Consider the following 15,053-nt stretch of genomic DNA (forward strand, 5'->3'; position numbering starts at 1 on the left):
ACCAAATAAACAAAACAAAAAACTAAATCTGAAAAAAAGTATATTTTCAGACGAAACTGGATGAGAGCGCTCTAAATTTCACCGTTGGCCGTGACTCATCAACTGGGTGGGCTTAAGACAAATGGCACCAAAAAGCAACTCATATTTTGCAGGTCACAAACTTCAAGTTGTAAAATATGCAGCTGAAAACAGTAATCGAGCAGCAGAAAGAAAGTTTGGAGAACCGTGATGTACCAAATTAACGCTACAATATAGTTATATACTAGATCTGTGGAATAAAGACGAGGCTGACGTCAGGGCGCACGCGCGGCGATGTTGACAACGGACGAGGAATTTGAGCGATGGATTTAATGGATTTAAAGTGCACGGGTGGTTTGATAATATTATTGCTTATATTATAGTTATTTGAAATATAGTTTATCTATCGTTATATGAGCCTGTGGAATATTTTGAAGTGCAAGCGCCCTCAGCCGCGCACACCCATTCTTGACAAAGAACGAACGATGGATTTAATGAATTGGAGTGACACCGATGATTTTATAAACGTGTTATTCATGTAATCGTTTTCTTTAACAACTCTATATGTTACGTCAGGCCCATTCTCAGCTCCTCGTTTGTGTTTGTCACGTTAGCATACCTATCGTTTAGCCTGTTGTTGCTATCGTTTAGCCTGTTGTTGCTTGTTCATGACTGTTTTTGGTGTGGGATTTTGTCGAATAAATTGCCCCCCAAAATGCGACTTATACTCCGGAGTGACTTATATATGTCTTTTTTTCACTTTTTGGGGCATTTTATGGCTGGTGCGACTTATACTCCGGAGCGATTTATAGTCCGGAAAATACGGTAATTTGATCCTGGCACAGACAGGCCTACTCTAGTTCTGCGACAATGTATATAGACCCACTTGCTTACTTTATCTGATGCTGTCAAAGTGTAGTGACAATGCTCTGATCACGCATGGATTACTGCGTCCTTATTCACAAAGAGGTGTCTCAATGCATGATATGAGTGCGGCACATTTAAAAGGAATGAGATGAGCTGCAATAATTGATGGTGAATGAAGTCACACCCACAACTGCGCACACTGCTTTTTTAAAAATATGGTGGCTTGCGTCGGTCTTGAAAATAGGGCCCTAAATGATACTTGTTTAATGTATTTGGGTGGAATATACACTTAATATAATTATTTCAAGAATTTTCAATTTTCAGATTTGTAACAATTTTTACTCACCCTAGTTTCATAACACGCACGAAAAAACTAAAAACGCGGCGGTGCTGCGTGTGGCAGACTGAGTGTGTGAGTAATATGTCTGCACGGCAATATTTTGATTATTGTTTCGGTCACACCTTCTGCCGCAACAGTCTGTGATAGGCTCTCCTTGCCGTGTGTGACAAGTTTTAAAATCATTTAGGTCATTCAGACAGTTTTAATAAACTGTATGCCAAAATAAATTATTTTTTGGGGCAAACTCCCCGATTAGGGAATGCACCAGCCACCACCCCCATCGTCTACACATGTAATTAAGTATTATTCCAAAGAATTATAACAATACTTGAGCTCTATGCATGTTAATTGGGGCTTTGTGATGCTACTTGCTAGGTACGATATAAAAGGTTGTGAAGTGAGTCGCTGGACAGATCCGTCACCAGATGGATGCCAGATTATTGTGGTCCTCAAAGACCTCAATTTTGAAGGACAGTACATCACTCTTGGTAGGGGAAAGTGTTTTGTATAATTTTTTCACGATCTATATGTTTGGATTAGATTGGATGTGAATAATATGCAATGGAGTAAAATAATATACTGTGTGTGAATGTATGCACTCAGACGAACAGCGTTCCTGGCTCCTGCGGCAAATGGAGATAGACACAGACTTTCTCCGAAGCCTCAACGTATTGGATTACAGTCTTCTGCTTGCCCATCAGCCTTTGCAACAAGACGAACGTCACCGTGCTCTCTCTTTCGCTTCATTAATCATGAGAACTAAGCGGTTAGTAACTGTTTTCACAATTGTCATGTTAGGTTCAAACGAAATTGCACTGGTGGGCTTTGCGTATTGTTTGGTCAGCAAACTTGGAGTGTATCTAACAACAAAACAGACCACGTCTCGGTTTGCTTCAGTTGGTGCGATTGCTTCATGGAGCAGTGTTTGTGACAGCTAAAAGTAAAGTGGAAAGGTGTCTGAATCACGTCTTAGTATCTGTATCTCTCCATCTGTGTGTGCTTGCATCAACGCGTAGCTTAAAAAAGGTGGTAATAATATCTAAAGCCCTTTTTGATACCTTGCCTAACAACACATAAGCATATAGTCAAGAAGATAGACTTATTGTTTTAAAAGTTGATTCGTCACACAATAACCCACAAATGTACATTACTGCAACTTCTCGCGGTTTTTTTCACTGTAGAACAAAAATGTAAATAAAAGCACAGCCTAATTTAGCAATTATATTCAGACTCTAATATGGTACCTCAAACACATCTTTCATCATAAAATCATAAAATCCAACCATCAATTTCACACAAATGTGATTGCTCATTGCTTGACTCTGTGTGTGTGTGTGTGTGTGTGTGTGTGTGTGTGTGTGTGCGTGTGCGTGCGTGTGCGTGTGTGTGCGCGCACGCATGTGCTTGCGTGTGCATGTGCTTGCGTGTGCGTGTCAATTGCTGTAGATCCGTGAATCCAAGCACCACCCCAATCTATAGTATCCCTTCTGTTACCGGGGCAGTACCAGAGGATGACGCCACTTTCATTTCATCACAAATTGATAGTGACTATTTGAAGCAAGCAGGAGACAGCAAAAGTGGAGAAACACATCACATTGCTGGCAATGAAACAGAAGAGCTGCCAGACTTTGAAGTCCAAAACAGACGTTTACTGCTCAATTTAAAGAATGCTCTGCACGTCATTGATGGACCTGATCAACGCTACTTCATTGGCATCATTGATATTTTTACAGTTTACAGTTTAAAGAAAAGATTGGAATATTGGTGGAAGAGACTGAGGCATCCCGGACGGACATTCTCCACAGTAAGTCCGCAGATGTACTGCACTCGGCTGTGTCAGTGGGTGCTGGAGCATAGCAAATAGATACCAGGTGTAGATATTTCACCCATGTATACTCTTTGTTAAGAGTTAAAGCAACTTACTGTCTCAACAGTTCTGAGACAGAGGGGTTGAATCTCACCTTCTGCTTCCCATACGAAGTCTATGTTCTCCATACGCTTGAGTTTGTCACGAAACGAAGGGAGCAGGGCGACCAAGTGCAGCTTGGACCAGGGTTTATTGGCGAAACTCAAAATACAGACTCGGTAAACTGACATGACTTAACAAAACAACATGACTTCCCAACCAAAACATACTTGAAACCGACAGGAATCAAAAGGACATGACAACGACACGACATCAAAACAACAATGATCCGACGAGGGGTGAGGGGCAGACAGGACTTATATACATGACAGGTGGGAATAATCAAACTGATCATGGGCACACAGGAGGGGAGGGGCGAGCACAGACAAACCAAGACAACCGACACATAGTGGAACGGCTGGGGACAAGACATGACAGAGTTTTCTCCATTGTTCTCTAATTTCCTCACATATTGCCAAAACATGCATCTAGGTTTAACTGAATATTCTAAATTGGCCTTAAGCGTATATGTATGTGAGTGTGAATAAAACGTAAATAGATTTGGACTAAATGATTTCAAATAAAATATAGAAAGCTAAAGAAAAGCCTAGTGTAATGAAGGAACATGATCATTACCCAGCCAAATAAAGATGTAGACTTTGTTGTAAATATTTTGGTAGACCACCTTTGATTTTGCCACGCATATATGCTGCAGCATTTTAAAGCCATGCAAACTGCAGAGTAGGGCTGCACAATTTATTGAAAAAATAATGATGCAGTAATCCATCATTTATCGCGGATAATTGGTTCCAAAAACCACCCGCGATAAGTGAAATCCGCGAAGTATGGTCACCCTCTGACTTTTTTTTTTTTTTAATCTGTACATTTATTTGTGTGTCAATAAATGTATATGAAACCATTTAAGTGCATATTTTATTATTAGAACATTAAATAATTGTTTCAAACATCTAAATAATACATGAATAGTATAAATAACATACAGAATTGTTTTTTTTTATAAATACTGAAAATATAAATATTATACGTGTGTGCGTGTAACATGTTAACAAGAAGTACTGGGCAGGCTAACGAGTTAGCGGAAAGATGCTAATTCGCGATCGTGCTAACACGCGAAAACGGACCTCTAAAGGAATTTAAACGAACATTTGGAACAATACTACATTGTCCTAAAGGTTAGACACATGTGATCGTTCATTTCTCTTGTTAGGAGACCCACTTACATCGTCAATGACTCCTGTACCACTGTAACCGACATACGTACACGAACGTAAATTAGGAAGTGGTATCGCCTGAAAACGGCCTTCAAAATAAATCACTATCACTTAAATCAAAGCACGGGTGAATAACATAAATAACATGGAGAATTCTTAACACATACTGAAAATAAGTTTTTAGAACAACTTTTATTATTATACATTTTTTAAAAGGTATAAGTGTACATACTATAAATATGTTTTTAGAACTCTGTTATAACAATTTTTCTATAACAAGGTACAACACTGTAAATATGTTTTTAGAACTCTTATTATTATAATATTTTTTTTATAAAAAGGTACAAGTGTACGCACTGCAATTGTGTGGGCACTCCTTGCCTTCTGCTGGCGTTTGGGCAGGTTTTGTGCCACAATTCCTCAATTTAGAAGTTTTATTTTGACTTTTAGAAAAAAAAAAAATTTTGAAAAGAATTCCGTGATGTAGTGAAACCGCGATAAATGAACCGCAATGTAGCAAGGGATTACTGTGTATCGATATTGGCCCCTGCAATACATACAGGACTGTCTCAGAAAATTAGAATATTGTGATAAAGTTCTTTATTTTCTGTAATGCAATTAAAAAAACAAAAAGGTCTTACATTCTGGAGTCATTACAAATCAACTGAAATATTGCAAGCCTTTTATTATTTTAATATTGCTAAATATGGCATGCAGCTTAAGAAAACTCAAATATCCTATCTCAAAATATTAGATTATCATGAAAAAGTACACTCGTAGGGTGTTCAACTAATCACTTGAATAATTATCTAACTCGAAACACCTGCAAGGGTTTCCATCCATCCATCCATCTTCTTCCGCTTATCCGGGGTCGGGTCGCGGGGGCAGCAGCTTTAGGAGGGACTCCCAGACTTCCCTCTCCCCAGCCACTTCATCCAGCTCATCCCGGGGGATCCCAAGGTGTTCCCAGGCCAGCTGAGAGACATAGTCTCTCCAGTGCGTCCTGGGTCGTCCCCGGGGTCTCCTACCGGTGGGACATGCCCGGAACACCTCCCCAGGGAGGCGTCCAGGAGGCATCCTGATAAGATGCCCGAGCCACCTCATCTGGCTCCTCTCAACGTGGAGGAGTAGCGACTCTACTCCGAGTCTCTCCCGGATGACCGAGCTTCTCACCTTATCTCTAAGGGAGACCCCGGACATCCTGCGGAGAAAACTCATTCCGGCCGCTTGTATCCGGGATCTCGTTCTTTGGGTCACGACCCATAGCTCGTGACCATAGGTGAGGGTAGGAGCGTAAATTGAGAGCTTTGCCTTTTGGCTCAGCTCTCTCTTCACCACAACGGTCCAGTACAGGGTCCGCATTACTGCCGACGCTGCACCGATCCGCCTGTCGATCTCGCGCTCCATCCTCCCCTCACTCGTGAACAAGACTCCAAGATACTTGAACTCCTCCACTTAGGGCAGGATCTCATCCCCGATCCGGAGAGGGCATTCCACCTTTTTCCGATCGAGGACCATGGATTCGGATTTGGAGGTGCTGACCCTCATCCCGACCGCTTCACACTCGGCTGCAAACCGTTCCAGCGAGAGCTGGAGATCACGGCCTGAAGAAGCCAACAGCACCACGTCTGTCACGTGCTGGTGTCACCTGCGACAGGACCACGCCCCCCTGTCAGTGGAATCACCGTCACCTGCCACGGGTTCATAGACAGCGCTATATCAGCGCCGCCAGCGCAGACCCGAGTGTCAGTCTGTCCCGTGATGCTTCGCTCATCTGTCCCTGAGAATCTGACTTACAATTTGAATCCACAGAACTGCTTGTCCACCCCAGCCAGATCGCCGCTCCAGCGCCAGCCACCCCAGCGCCAGCCACCCCCATCATCCCCTTCCACAATAAAGTCTGTCGCTACGCACTTGGCTGTACTGTTCGATCCCTTACAACGTCATCTGCAGAAAGCAGAGACGCGATGCTGAGGTCCCCAAACTGGACCCCCTCAACGCCTCGGCTGCGCCTAGAAATTCTGTCCATGAAAATTATGACCAGAATCGGTGACAAAGGGCAGCCTTGGCGGAGTCCAACCCTCACTGGGAACGAATCCGACTTACTGCCAGAAATGCGGACCAGACTCTGGCATCGGTGATACAGGGACCGAACCGCCCTTATCAGTTGGCTCGGCACCCTGTACTCCCGAAGCACCCTCCACTGAACCTCCCGAGGGACACGGTCAAACGCCTTCTCCAAGTCCACAAAACACATGTGGACTGGTTGGGCGAACTTCCATGCACCCTCGAGGGATCCTGCCGAGGGTGTAGAGCTGGTCCACTGTTCCACGGCCAGGACGAAAGCCACGCTGCTCCTCCTGAATCCGAGGTTCGACTTCCCGACGAACCCTCCTCTCCAGCACCCCTGAATAGACCTTACCAGGGAGGCTGAGGAGTGTGATTCCCCTGTAATTGGAACACACCCTCCGGTCCCCCTTCTTAAAGAGGGGAACCACCACCACAGTCTGCCAATCCAGAGGCACTGTCCCCGATGTCCACGCAATGTTGTAGAGGCGTGTCAGCCATGACAGCCCCACAACATCCAGAGCCTTTAAGAACTCCGGGCGGATCTCATCCACCCCCGGGGCCTTGCCACCGAGGAGTTTTTTAACTAACTAAGTGACTTTGACCCCAGAGGTTGGAGAATCCGCCTGAGAGTCTCCAGGCCCGGCTTCCTCAATGGAAGGCGTGTAGGCGGAATTGAGGAGTTCTTCGAAATATTCTCCCCACCGACTCACAACGTCCCGAGTCGAGGTCAGCAGCACACCATCCCCACTGTAAACAGTGTTGACGTTGCACTGCTTCCCCCTCCTGAGACGCCGGATGGCGGACCAGAATTTCCTCGAAGCCGTCCGGAAGTCATTCTCCATGGCCTCACCAAACTCCTCCCACGCCCAGGTTTTTGCCTCAGCAACCGCTGAAGCCGCGTTCCGCTTGGCCATCCGGTACCTGTCAGCTGCCTCCGGAGTCCCGCTGGCCAAAACGGCCCGATAGGACTCCTTCAGCTTGACGGCATCCCTTACCGCCAGTGTCCACCAGCGGGTTCAGGGATTGCCGCCACAACAGGCACCAACGACCTTACGGCCACAGCTTCGGTCGGCCGCGTCAACAATGAAGGCGCGGAACATGGTCCACTCAGACTCAATGTCCCCCGCCTCCCCCGGGACGTGGGAAAAGCTCTGCCGGAGGTGGGAGTTGAAGCTCTTCCTGACAGGAGATTCTGCCAGACGTTCCCAGCAGACCCTCACAGAGCGTTTGGGTCTGCCATGTCGGAGCGGCATCTTCCCCCACCATTGAAGCCAACCCACCACCAGGTGGTGATCAGTTGACAGCTCCGCCCCTCTCTTCACCCGAGTGTCCAAAACATGCGGCCGCAAATCCGATGACACGACTACAAAGTCGATCATCGAACTGTGGCCTAGGGTGTCCTGGTGCCAAGTGCACACATGGACACCCTTATGTTTGAACATGTTGTTCATTATTGAAAATTCGTGTCGAGCACAGAAGTCCAATAATAGAACACCGCTCGGGTTCAGATCGGGGGGGGGCGTTCCTCCCAATCACGCCCTTCCAGGTCTCATTGTCATTGCCCACGTGAGCATTGAAGTCACCCAGTAGAACGATGGAGTCCCTAGAAGGAGCGCTCTCCAGCACTTCCTCCAGGGACTCCAAGAAGGGTGGGTACTCTGAGCTGACACAAACAACAGTCAGGATCCGTCCCCCCACCCGAAGGCGGAGGAAGGCTACCCTCTCGTTCACCGGGGTGAACCCCAATGTGCAGGCGCCCAGCCGGGGGGCAATAAGTATACCCACAGCTGCTCGACGCCTCTCACCGTGGGCAACTCCAGAGTGGAAGAGAGTCCAGCCCCTCTCGAGAGGGCTTGTACCGGAACCCAAACTGTGCGTGGAGGCTTGTTTGACTATATCTAGTCGGATATTTTCTGCCTCGCACAGCAGCTCGGGCTCCTTTCCAGCCAGAGAGGTGACATTCCATGTCCCAAGAGCCAGCTTCTGCAGCCAGGGATCAGACTGCCAAGGTCCCTGCCTTTGGCCGCCGCCCAGCTCACACTGCACCCGACCCCTTTGGCCCCTCCCATAGGTGGTGAGCCCATGGGAAGGGGGACCCACGTTTCCTTTTCGGGCTGTGCCCGGCCGGGCCCCATGGGCGAAGGCCCGGCCACCAGACGCTCGCCTTCGAGCCCCGCCTCCAGGCCTGGCTCCAGAGGGGGGCCCCGGTGACCGGCGTCCGGGCGAGGGAAAACGAAGTCCATTTATTTTTCTCATCATAAGGGGCTTCTGTGAGCCGTGCTTTGTCTGGCCCCTCACCTAGGACCCGTTTGCTATGGGTGACCCTACCAGGGGCATGAAGCCCCCGACAACATGGCTCCTAGGATCATAGGGGCACGCAATCCCCTCCACCACGATAAGGTTTCGACTCACGGAGGGGGCAAGGGTTTCCTGAGCCTTGAAAATTACATCATTACAAAATCATGATTATAAATCACAATGCGCTGCAGGGCCTTCATGTTGTATTCAGTGCAGCTACCACCCCAGACAGCGATACAACTGGAGAGGACGCTCTCAATGGTGCCACGGTAGAATGTAGTCATGACGGCCGGAGGAGCACTTGCTCGCCTGAGTTTCCGCAGGAAGTACAGGCGGTGCTGAGCTTTCTTCGCCAGTGACGCGGTGTTGGCGGACCAGGAGAGGTCCTCACTGATGTGCACCCCCAGGAATTTGGTGCTGCTCACCCTCTCCACCACAGCACCGTCGATGGTCAGCGGCAGGTGTTGGGTGTGACCCTTTCGGAAGTCAACAACAATTTCCTTGGTCTTGTTGACGTTCAGCAGGAGATTGTTGTCCCTGCATCACGCGGTCAGAAGGTCAGCCTCCAACCTGTACTGAGTCTCGTCGCCCTTGGTGATGAGACCCACCAGAGTCGTGTCGTCAGCAAACTTCACTATGCGGTTGTCGCTGTAGGACGCAGTGCAGTCATGCGTTAGCAGGGTGAAGAGCAGCGGACTGAGCACACAGCCTTGGAGGCCCCCGTGCTCAGCGTGATGCTAGCGGAGATTTTGTCGCCAACACGTACCACCTGAGGCCTCTGACAGAGGAAGTCCAGTAGCCAGTTGCAGAGGTAGGTACTGAGGCCCAGCTTGTCGAGTTTGCAGATGAGTTTTTGTGGCACAATGGTGTTGAAGGCAGAGCTGAAGTCCACAAACAGCAATCTCGCATAAGAGTCCCTACTCTCCAGGTGAGAGAGGGCCGAGTAGGGCAGAGCAGATGGCATCCTCAGAGGACCGTTTGGCTCGGTACGCAAACTGGAAGGGGTCTATGGTGGGGGGGAGAATGGATCTGATGTGCTCCATGACAAGCCGCTCAAAGCACTTCATGATGATGGGCGTCAGTGCCATGGGGCGGTAGTCATTGAAGCAGGACGGAGCAGGCTTCTTCGGCACAGGTACGATGGTGGCAGCCTTGAAACACGAAGGGACGATGGCCTGCCCCAGGGAAATGTTAAAGATGTCCGTGAAGACACCTGTCAGCTCCCCAGCGCAGACCTTCAGCGCTCGACCTGGGATGTTGTCAGGGCCCGCCGCCTTACAGGTGTTGATAGCGGCAAGGGCCCTCCTCACGCTGTCGGCAGAGAGGCACATACATACATGCACATGTTACAGTTTTGGTACAATTAAACTGGAGGTGGCACTTTTATAATAATTGTATGGAGACTACTGTAAGGAAAATGTTATTTCCTTGATTGTGTTGATGCCAATATTATACATATATGAAAAAAATAGCAATTGTCCAATAAAAAAAGATGTGGTAAAAATGCAAAAGTTTCATTATAACATTGGAGAATTAACATTGGTCTCTTGAATTTGAAACATTTGATAAGCTATTTTTACATTGGCAACACACAATGCCAATAGCCCTGTTGAGTTTCTCATCTTCACCCTCTCCTCAGCAAATATACATTCCTTAAAGCAGCTTTCTGATAAAAACAAAGTTAATGTTGAACACAAGAGGTACCTTGATTGTGTTGATGCCAATATTATACATATATGAAAAAAATAGCAATTGTCCAATAAAAAAAGATGTGGTAAAAATGCAAAAGTTTCATTATAACATTGGAGAATTAACATTGGTCTCTTGAATTTGAAACATTTGATAAGCTATTTTTACATTGGCAACACACAATGCCAATAGCCCTGTTGAGTTTCTCATCTTCACCCTCTCCTCAGCAAATATACATTCCTTAAAGCAGCTTTCTGATAAAAACAAAGTTAATGTTGAACACAAGAGGTACCTTGATTGTGTTGGTGCCAATATTATACGTATATGAAATAAATAGCAATTGTCCAATAAAAAAAAGATGTAGTAAAAATGCAAAAGTTTCATTATAACATTGGAGAATTAACATTGGTCTCTTGAATTTGAAATATTTGATAAGCTATTTTTACATTGGCAACTCACAATGCCAATAGCCCTGTTGAGTTTCTCATCTTCACCCTCTCCTCAGCAAATATACATTCCTTTAAGCAGCTTTCTGATGAAAACAAAGTTAATGTTGAACACAAGAGGTACCAGTACATCAACAGTGAATCATGAAATGTGCAACATTCAAATTTCTATGGAGTGTTTATTTAGTGTAAACTCTAAATCACAGGCTAGTATGGTGTACATGGTGTGTGGTCAAGTGCCCCAATAGTCAGTCACTGCGGGTCCCAAAACACAGATTAAAAAAAATATACATAATGATAGTTGGCATTACACATAAAACAAAGAGATTGGCCAACATTCAACACTTCCTCTACATACAACCAAATAAAAAAGTAATCAATAAGGAACTCCATTACAGTTTAAGTGCATTACAATAAACAAACAGTAATTATGATATGATGAAACTTTAGATTTTACCCTGTTAACATGTATGTGAGACGATGATATGTGGTAGACCGAGGCTTATGGATACATTCTGTATATTCATATTGTAATTCAAAACTGCCAAAAGGCTTGCAATAATTTAATCTGTCAGGGAACTGGGAGAAAGCATTTAAAATTTCGAATCGAAAATGGGTTGATCAGTTAATAACCTTACAATGTTGAAAAAGTGAGTTTTGAATGATTGCATGAAGGGCACAATCTGCAAAGAAAAATAAAATGGATGACAACAAATTTTCCCTAGGTAGCTTGCAACATAAACCTGGGTTTATCAAGTATTTTTAAAAGTATAATATATAAAAAAAAAAGCTGGCAAATTCACTGCACTTAGAACAGAACATAATTGGTAGTGTGAATTGTCTCGAGATGTTTTATTTGTTTTGCAATCCTTTCAATAAAATTCAATATACTATGTTGGTGTGCTATAGAAGAAAATACATTTATTAACAGGGCATTGTTGAAGCTCTCTGGAATGTTTTCAGAATGATGGTTGGTTAGTTAGACCGATGTCATATGCCTCCCACTGCCCCAGATGCTAACTTGGTCAGGGTAACAAGTCTCCATGGGATAGACGGGTGAGAATGGAGGATGACCACAGGGACCTGATCCCCATCATGCACTGAGATGCATTTCCTCCTCACCACAATGATGGTTGCTTCGTTGTTTTCTTAGCAGTCACCTCTGACCACAAGAGCAGTCATCCAGTTAAAAGGCAATATGCAGTTTTTTTCTTCCACACAACATATGCGTTGAGGTCCTTTAAGTATAACTGAAAATGTTTTGTTGTTGTTTGGGCTTCCACTGATTTAATCTGACAGGAAGCAGCCACTGGAAGGGTGAACAGGTTACGAGTTGTCTTGGAGCTCTTTGGCTTTAGTCAGAATGGTATGGACATCTGAGATAGGGTAATCCTGAGTACAAAATAAAATCATGAAATAAAAAAATAGTATACAATGAATTTACTGTATTTTCCGGACTATAAGTCGCAGCTTTTGTCATAGTTTTCCCGGGGGCACGACTTATACTCAGGACCGATTTATGTGTGAAATTATTAACACATGTCATTTCACATGTTATTTTCACACTAAACTGCATGAGAGCACTCTAGGCCTGGGGAATAATTGGAACTGCAACTGATGATGAGTGTGACGTAAGCCACGTAGAAGAGGAAGCGCTGCATCTTCTACTTCCGGGGTTTAACGGAGTTGTTTCTAGGTGACACAGAGGATGAAGATTTCGTTGACTTAATGATTTGGAGTACATGAATGGTTCGATAAACTTGTTAGCATGTTATTAATGCTGTACGTAGTTGTCTGAATAACTCTCAATATGTGATGTTAACATACCAGTCACATTCTCAGTCATGTAACGTTAGCATACCGTACAATCATTCAGCCTGTTGTTGCCTATTCTATTTTTATTTTAAATTGCCTTTCAAGATGACATGTCTGTTCTTGGTGTTGGATTTGATCAAATAAATTTCCCCCAAAAATGCTCCACTGCGACTTATATATGTTTTTTTCTTCTTCATTATGCATTTTATGGCTGGTGTGACTTACACTCCGGAAAATACGGTAAGTGCTTTGATGCCCTATGTATGCCCCATGCACACTACACTGAAGCTTTTCTTTTGGAAAACGTCAGGAGTGTCAGGTCCAATTTCTCAAAACTGTTTTGTCAGGATTTTGGTAGTGCAGAGTCGCTACTAGTATGGACTCCTGCTATTCACAGGATATGAGACCTTGATAAACGCTCACTATGGAGTTATTTTAAACGGCATCAGCACAAAATAGTCCTGCTTACGACAAAACCAGCACATGGCTCCAAGAGATGACGTCACGAGTCTAGTACATTGTCAATTCCAGGTGTTTTTTTTTTTAACCTTCGTCTCTTCAAAGAAATGATTCTCAAAGTTTATTTGTACTGGAGGTACACAAGCTCTCTCCAGTGTTATGCAAATAATCTCTGTCCAAGCAGTTTAGTTGTACTGAACTTTTTGTACAGTACACTTAGATGTAATTTCCAAGACCCATTTGTTTCTTAACTTTTATGTATTTTTTAAAAAACTTTTTTATTTTATGTGCAATATACTAATAATTAATCATAAGTAGGGCTGTTTTGCCTCCCCCCTTCTCTTATGTACAGAACTGTCTCAGAAAATTAGAATATTGTGATAAAATTCTTTATTTTCTGTAATGCAATTAAAAAAACAAAAATGTCATACATTCTGGATTCATTATGAATCAACTGAAATATTGCAAGCCTTTTATTATTTTAATACTGCTGATTATGGCATACAGCTTAAGAAAACTCAAATATCCTATCTCAAAATATTAGAATATTTCCTCAGACCAAGTAAAAAAAAAACATCTGTAACAGCAAAAGAAAATCAAACATTTGAAAATGTCCATTAATGCACTCAGTACTTGGTTAGGAATCCTTTTGCACGGATTACTGCAACCACTGCAGCGTGGCATGGAGGCAATCAGCCTGTGGATGCCCAGGATGCTTCAATAGCGGCCTTTAGCTCATTTGCATTGTTGGGTCTGGTGTCTTGAAGGTTCTTCCTCACAATAACCCACAAATTCTCTATAGGGTTCAGGTCAGGGGAATTGGCAGGCCAATCGAGGACAGTAATGCCATGGTCGGTACACCATTTACTGGTGGTTTTGGCACTGTGGGCAGGTGCCAGATCATGCTGGAAAATGAAATCATCATCTCCATAGAGCCTTTCAGCAGATGGACGCATGTAGTGATCTAAAATCTCTTTGTACACAGCTGCATTTACTCTGGACTTGATAAAACACAGTGGACCAACACCAGCAGCTGACATGGCTCCCCAAGCCATCGCTGACTGTGGGAACTTCACACTGGATTTCAAGCAACTTGGATTTTGCTCCTCTCCAGCCTTTCTCCAGGCTCTGCCGCCTTGACTTCCAAATGAAATACAAAACTTGCTTTCGTCTGAAAAGAGGACTTTTGACCACTCTGCAACTGTCCAGTACTTCTTTTCCATAGCCCAAGTCAGACGCTTCTTCCGTTGTCTTGAGTTCAGAAGTGGCTTGACCATGGAAATACGGCTATTGTAGCCCATTTCCCGAACACATCTGCGAACAGTGGCTTTTGATACCTGGACTCCAGCTTCAGTCCACTGTCTTTGAAGCTCCCCAAAATTCTGGAAGCGACTCTTCTTCATAATGCTGTTAAGGCTGCGGTCATCTCTCTTGGTTGTGCAGCGTTTCCTGCCACATTTCCCCCTTCCAACAGACTTTTTGTGGATGTGCTTTGAAACTGCACTCTTTGAGAAATTTATTTTTGTGTCTTACCCTCCTGATGGAGGGTGTCAATGATGATCCTCTGGACAGCAGTCAGATCAGCAGTCTTCCCCATACTTGTGATTTAGCTTACTAAACCAAGCTGAGTGTTTTTCAAGGCTCAGGAAACCCTTCCAGGTGTTTCGAGTTAATTAGACGATTCAAGTGATTAGTTGAATACCCTACTAGTATACTTTTTCATGATATTCTAATATTTTGAAATAGGATATTTGAGTTTTCTTAAGCTGTATGCCATAATCAGCAATATTAAAATAATAAAAGGCTTGCACTATTTCAGTTGATTTGTAATGAATCCAGAATGTATGACATTTTTGTTTTTTTAATTGTATTACAGAAAATAAAGAACTTTATCACAGTATTCAAATTTTCTG

At 44.3% G+C, this 15,053-nt stretch overlaps 1 protein-coding gene across 4 annotated transcripts in view; it reads left to right on the plus strand.

Annotated features, from left to right (window-relative positions):
- The window catches only part of pip5kl1 (phosphatidylinositol-4-phosphate 5-kinase-like 1), a 46,168-nt gene extending 33,322 nt beyond the window's left edge, over positions 1-12,846 (plus strand). For all 4 annotated transcript variants that reach the window (XM_088391245.1, XM_088391249.1, XM_088391247.1 and 1 more), the window contains 3 exons: positions 1,601-1,713; positions 1,829-1,991; positions 2,672-12,846. In XM_088391245.1, coding sequence (XP_088247371.1) covers positions 1,601-1,713; positions 1,829-1,991; positions 2,672-3,089 — 694 coding nt within the window. In that variant the 3' untranslated portion in view covers positions 3,090-12,846. The remainder of the gene's footprint in view (positions 1-1,600; positions 1,714-1,828; positions 1,992-2,671) is intronic.
- The last annotated feature ends 2,207 nt before the right edge of the window (positions 12,847-15,053 follow it).

The sequence above is a fragment of the Syngnathus floridae genome, chromosome 12 (assembly GCF_059516105.1).
Source record: "Syngnathus floridae isolate MCC-2025c chromosome 12, RoL_Sflo_1.0, whole genome shotgun sequence".
Lineage (NCBI taxonomy): Eukaryota > Metazoa > Chordata > Actinopteri > Syngnathiformes > Syngnathidae > Syngnathus > Syngnathus floridae.